Below are 6036 nucleotides of genomic sequence, written 5' to 3' on the forward strand. Positions count from 1 at the left end.
TAAAATAAAAATGTCATTGCTTCACCCTTACAAGGTCTGTTGTTATCTGACAACAGTTTAATTGGCTCTGCATGTACACTGATAGATTGGTCTGCTCAAGCTGCCATAACAAAATACCATTCATGGTGGCTTAAGCAATAAGCATTTATTTTCTCTTAGTTCTGAAGCTAGAAGTCCTAGATCAAGGTGCTGGCAGATTTGGTTCCTGGTGACAGCTCTCCTCCTGGCTTGCAGGTGGGTCTTTCCTCTGTGACATGGAGAGAGAGAAGGGGTAGGGAGGAAAGGGAAAAAGAAGTGGAGTGGGGGGGCCTCCCCTGGTGGTGCAGCGGTTGAGCACTGGGCTGCCCTAAGCCTCTGCAGCGCCAGTTGGATCCCCGGCTGCTGGCGAGGGTCCCACATGGCGTGCAGGCCTCTCCTGCCACGCCCACAGCTCCCCTCAGCAGTGTATTTCTTCAGTCTGCCTGTTCTGTTCCCCGCTCTGGCTCTGGCTTGGGTGAATTCACTCACTCACCCTTCTGCGCTCCTGACTGATATACACTGCTGAGGGGAGCCACGGGCGATACAGGAGAGGTCTGCTGCGCCATGTGGGTTGCTCCCTGGCAAGCCGGGGATTGAACTCATGCTGCAGAGGCTGCGCATTGCTTCATAGTGTGGTGCTTAACCCCTTGCACCACCAGGGAGGCCCCTAAATGCTTTTGATGATTGTGATTATAGAGAAAAGTAAAATATAAATGTCAACTGACAAGTCTCATTGTAACAACCTTTATCATCCCATTATTAAGGAGATGAATATCTTTATATTCCTAAGCAAGAGGTAATCACTTGTCTAAAGGCTTTTCGCCCCTCACTTATTTTGTTAAATTGCTATTCTCATTTATTCTCCATCATCCCCCCCCCAGGTGTGCATTAGTTACTATGGAAACATTGGAATACCATAGTTTGATCATATCAACTTCCCAACTTCCATTAGAGTATAAAACCCATTTATATCAAGGTGTTGGGGGAGGGAACTTTTGTTGAAGGTTATAAATGAATACAGGGCAAGAGGAAATGCATGGCACAGCAGCCCAATGCAGGCCCCACTTAGCACCACAGAAGTAGTAGGGCTTATCTCATCTGCCGGCTCCATATACCAGAATCCTGGCTGTAATTAGCAATGAGGTTGTCTTAGTCCATGTGTGCTGCTATAACAAAACACCATAAACTAGATGCTTTGTAAACAAGTATCTGGGAAGTCCAAGATCCTGTCACCAGCATATTCAGTGTGAGGCGACAACCTGCTGCAGACATGGCAATCGTCTTTTCACTGAGTACTCAGCATGGCAGAAGGGGCAAGGGAGCTCTCTAGGGTGTCTTTCATAAGGACACTAAGCATATTCATAAGGCTCCACTCCCACGACCTAATCACTCCCCAAAGGCTCCATCTCCTAATATCATCACCCTGGGGCCTAGGTTTCAGCATATGAATTTCAGGGGCCACAAACATTCTAGGTAAAGCAAAATCCTACCAGGAAAAGATATTCATCTATAACAACATCAGCATGGGTTCTCTTTCTTCTTTTTGCAATAATGATCATTTATTTATAAATAATCTATACTTTGTTTCATTTCCACTTAAGCCAAGAATTTTCAGATGAATCTTTTTAAATTTCCAAGTGACCTGATATTTTTGCTATGATTTTATTGTTAATTTCTCATTTTTTATTTTATTGAGGTCAAAACCTTTGTCCACTTGTGGGCATACCTACTTGACATCATGACTACAATGTACCACATTCAACTACAACAGAATCTATCATCTTTTTGCTTAAACTAGATACTCTTCCATATTCTTGACCTCAGTGGTGATGCCACATCCACCCAGTCACTCAAGCTGGAAATCTGTGAATCATCTTTGCCTCTCCCCTTTCCCTTGTTTACCATGTTCAATCAATCACCAAGCCCTTCACATTTTTTTTTATTAAAAGTTTTTTTTTTTAATAGAGGCATGTTTTATTTATTTGTTTGTTTGTTTATACATGCACTGGGTACAGTCAGAAGCACGGGAGGGTGAGAGAATTCACCAGAGCCAGAGCGGGGAGCAGAGCAGGCAGAAGGACCGAAGTACACTGCTGATGGGAGCAGCGGGTGGCAGGAGAGGTCTGCACGCCATGTGGGACCCTCCTCTGGTGGCCGGGGAGCAGCAGGGGATTGAACCGGCGCCTCAGAGGCCTCGGGCAGCTTCGCAACCCAGCGCTCAACCGCTGCGCCACCGGGGAGGCCCACCAAGCCCTTCACATTTTACCTCCTCAAAATTCTTCAAATGTGTCCGCTCCTCTATATTTCTTCTTTTACATTATCTAAGTAATGCTATGATACATGAGTATGAAACTCATTTCTACCACTCCCAACTTCCATCCCTTCTTTCCAATATAGTTTAACATATTTTGTTTCCTCTAATGGCTGTATGCATAAACATTTCTTGTTTGATCAACCATAGGTAGTTTCGCCTAACTGCTCACTTTGTAAGAGGAAGGATACCAATTGTAATCTATACAGAAACCAATAAAAATATACACGAAGAGTTATGGCTAAAGCCAATTAGTTGTATTATATTGTTATACCAATTATAGCTAAGACCAGCTAGAATGGAATATGAAAATATAATTTATTAATCCAAAAGAAGATAAGAAAGGAAGAAAACAAAGAGAGGGCAAACAGGAAACAAAGAACAAGATGACAAACTTAACTTTATTAATAATTATATTAACTATAAATAATAATTAAAAGGCAAGGACTGTCATAATTTTTAATAGGCAAGACTCAAACTATATGATGTTTATAAGAAACATACTTTAAATATAAAAACAGATAGGTTTAAAGTAAAAGGGTGAAATAGATCCCATGTAAATACTAAGCATAACACAGATGGTACAGCTCCAGTACTAGAAGGCGCAGTCACAGTACATTGCAAGCCAATGACGATTATCAGTGATTAGAGATAAAGAGGGTCATTTCAGAAGGATAAAAGAGTTAGTTCGTCAAGAATATATAACAATCCGAGGTCTTCCCTGGTGGCGCAGGCGGTTGAGCGAGCGCTGTGAAGCTGTCCTCAGCCTCTGCAAGGCCAGTTTGATGCCGGCCGGGCAGGGAGCTACCCACATGGCACAGCAGACCTCTCCTGTATTGCCCGCGGCTTCCCTCAGCAGTATATATCAGTCAGTCTGCATGTTCTGTTCCCCACTCTGTCTCTGGTGAATCCTGTTACCCGCCCCCACCCCCCTACACCTCTGGTCTGTACCCCAGCTCTTGTATGCATAAATAAATCTTTTTTAAAAGCATTTAAATGCTTCTTTGCCCAAAATACTGTAGAGAGTGAGCTAAAGGGACAGAGTTGCCATTCTCCTTTGAGCCTGCAATCAGGAGGGGACAGGTTAGGCCAATGTTCTTCCAGTCTGCCAGGCAGGGCCTTGCCCCATTGGGTATTAATTAAGAGGGGTGGGAATTCAAAGCCACCTATTCAGCCTTGTGGAATTTTGTTTGCTTTGATGCAAGTCTAAAAGCTACCCAATACTCTGATTAAAGACCTTCAGTATAGGGTGCCGCTGTTCCTTCTTCCTACTCCACTAGCTGATTTTCCCACTTTCCCCTAGACCTTCTCCCCATTTCTCCAAATGCATCTGACGTGCCACCCCCACCAATTCCAACACAAGCTGCTTGCTTCATCTCTTGGCAGTTCTAAATACTTGTATGTAGGTAGGTAGAGGCATGTTCTCCACATATATCTCTCATAACCTGTTAACTTACCAAATTATAAAACAGTCTGTTTCAGAATTTACAGAGTGAATTGTGCCACCTCCCATTCATCTGTAGAAGGCCTAACCCCCAATGCCACTGGAGAAGAGCCTAGAAGGAGGTAGTGAAGGTTAAGTGAGGTCTTAAGAACAGGACCTTAATCTGATAGGACTGATGGCCTTATAAGAGGAAGAGACACCAGATCTCCCTCTCCCTCCCTTCTCCTCCCCCACTCCACTTCTTTTTCCCTTTCCTCCCTACCCCTTCTCTCTCTCCATGTCACAGAGGAAAGACCCACTTGCAAGCCAGGAGGAGAGCTGTCACCAGGAACCGAATCTCCCACACCTCTAGCCTATACCCCAGTTCTTGTATGCATAAGTAAATAAATCTTTAAAAAAAAAAAGAAAGAATCAGCAAACTTAAGGACAGATTAATAGAGATTATCCAGTGTAAAAACCAGAATACAAAATGATTGAAGAAAACTCAGGAACTTCATAGGCTTGTGAGACACAACATATGCGTAATGCAAGTTTCAAAAGAGGAGAGGAGAAAAAGAATATAACAAGTATTTGAAGAAATAATGGGTGAAAACATCTCAAATTTGGTGAAAAAACTTTAATCAACACATCCAAGAAATTCAATGTATTCCAAATAGAACAGAGTCAAAGATATTTACAGATAGAAAGATCAGAGTCAGATTGTTGAAACCTAAGGAGAAAAACTTGAAAACAGCAAAAGGAAGAGGATGTTTCACAAGCCAAGTGAACATAATAAGACTAGCAGTTGACTTCTCATTAGAAGCCATACCATCAAGAAAGTGGTGTCATGACATATTCAAAGTTATGAGGCAAACAATCAAAAATTCTAGAAGCCGGTTCTCCATGGCAACAGTTCTAAACAACACTTTCTTCTCAGCTTCTGGGTGTCCCTTCAGGTCTTCTTCTCTAATCTGTGTGAAGGGAAGGGTGTGAAAGACCTCTGATTAGACACTATGGCCTATGGAGGAGAGGAAAACTATGAAGGTATGAGCACTGACCGCCTTACACTGGAGTTCCTGGAAGAACGTCATATGAGAGACTTGGTAAAGATTTCAATAGTTGAACTAAAACAACAGATAGAGGAACTGGAAGGCAAGTTCAATGATGACAATGACAGTGGTGAATGGAAACACCGTTATGAGAATCAACTCGAGATAAATAAACAACTGCAAGAGCAAATTACTGCTCTCAGAGAGAAAATGGAAAAAATCCAAGTAAATCCTTCGGATAGACTATCTTCTATTCGTGTCTATGAGCGAATGTCAGTGGAGTCCTTGCAAACCTTACTTAAACAGCTAGACAAAGAAAAAAGGAGTCTTGAATGTCAAGTGAAAGCCTGTGCACTTAAACTGGAAAAAGAAGCAAAGGCTTACAAGAAAATAGATGATGAACGCCGTGTATACCTACATGAATTATACCGGCTCTCTAGCCCATACGCCTCTCCTCCTAAGAGGCAGCAGATGGATCGAATGCAAAGAATGAAAGATAATGTGATGAAAACAGGAAAATACAATCCACCTAATCAAAAGATCTTAAATGGGAAGAAAGAACCAGCAAAAAAGGTTACAAAGGCAAACCAACTTCCCAAACTTCAGCCATGATTCCAGAAATGGCGGGATTTCTGTTTTTTCCCCTTTTGTCTGTAATATTCAACTTGTGAAGTTAATGTTCAACACATTTTTCAGGGAATGAAATAGATCAGAGTTATTAAAATTCTTTTGCTCTTTTCCAGAAGTTTGTTTCTTTTTTTGTGCCGAAACTTCTTAGACATTTCATTTAGTTTCAAAAATTGCTTTAGAAAGTAGCTTTAGTGACACTAAAATATCTAGTAATAGTGTTTATGATTCATAAAATATCCTAGAAAACCTGAAGACTGACCTCTCTGTACTTGCTTTTAATAATACCCCCCTAATCTACTCTTGAAACTATGTAAAGCTGGTGGGGGGGGGTGTGACAGTGACATGGGTCACTGTCAATGGGTCCTTACCCCTACACTAGAAACTACAATTGCAGGACACGACTCAGGCTCAGGGTGCACAAGTAACAGGACTTTCATACAACAGCTTGAGAGAGATGAAGAAATTGGGAGACAGGAAAGTGTCAGCATGAGGTACCAGTGTTAGAGCTCTTAGAGAGACGCTGGGCACGGGCCAATGATATCTCCTGATAGGTGTGGGGCATAGGCCTGTGGCACCTGTCAGCACCCATCAGCAAGTGATGTTGG

At 42.3% G+C, this 6036-nt stretch overlaps 1 protein-coding gene across 1 annotated transcript; it reads left to right on the top strand.

Moving 5' to 3' along the window:
• Positions 1 to 4798: 4798 nt before the first annotated feature.
• Positions 4799 to 5413, top strand: CCDC169 (coiled-coil domain containing 169; the record flags this gene model as incomplete). The annotated part of the gene is made up of 1 exon (XM_084259293.1): positions 4799 to 5413. One exon carries the CDS (start codon positions 4799 to 4801, stop codon positions 5411 to 5413), a length of 615 nt encoding a protein of 204 aa, XP_084115419.1.
• Positions 5414 to 6036: the final 623 nt, after the last annotated feature.

This window comes from Talpa europaea, assembly GCF_964194135.1.
Source record: "Talpa europaea genome assembly, chromosome: X".
In the NCBI taxonomy this organism is placed as follows: domain Eukaryota; kingdom Metazoa; phylum Chordata; class Mammalia; order Eulipotyphla; family Talpidae; genus Talpa; species Talpa europaea.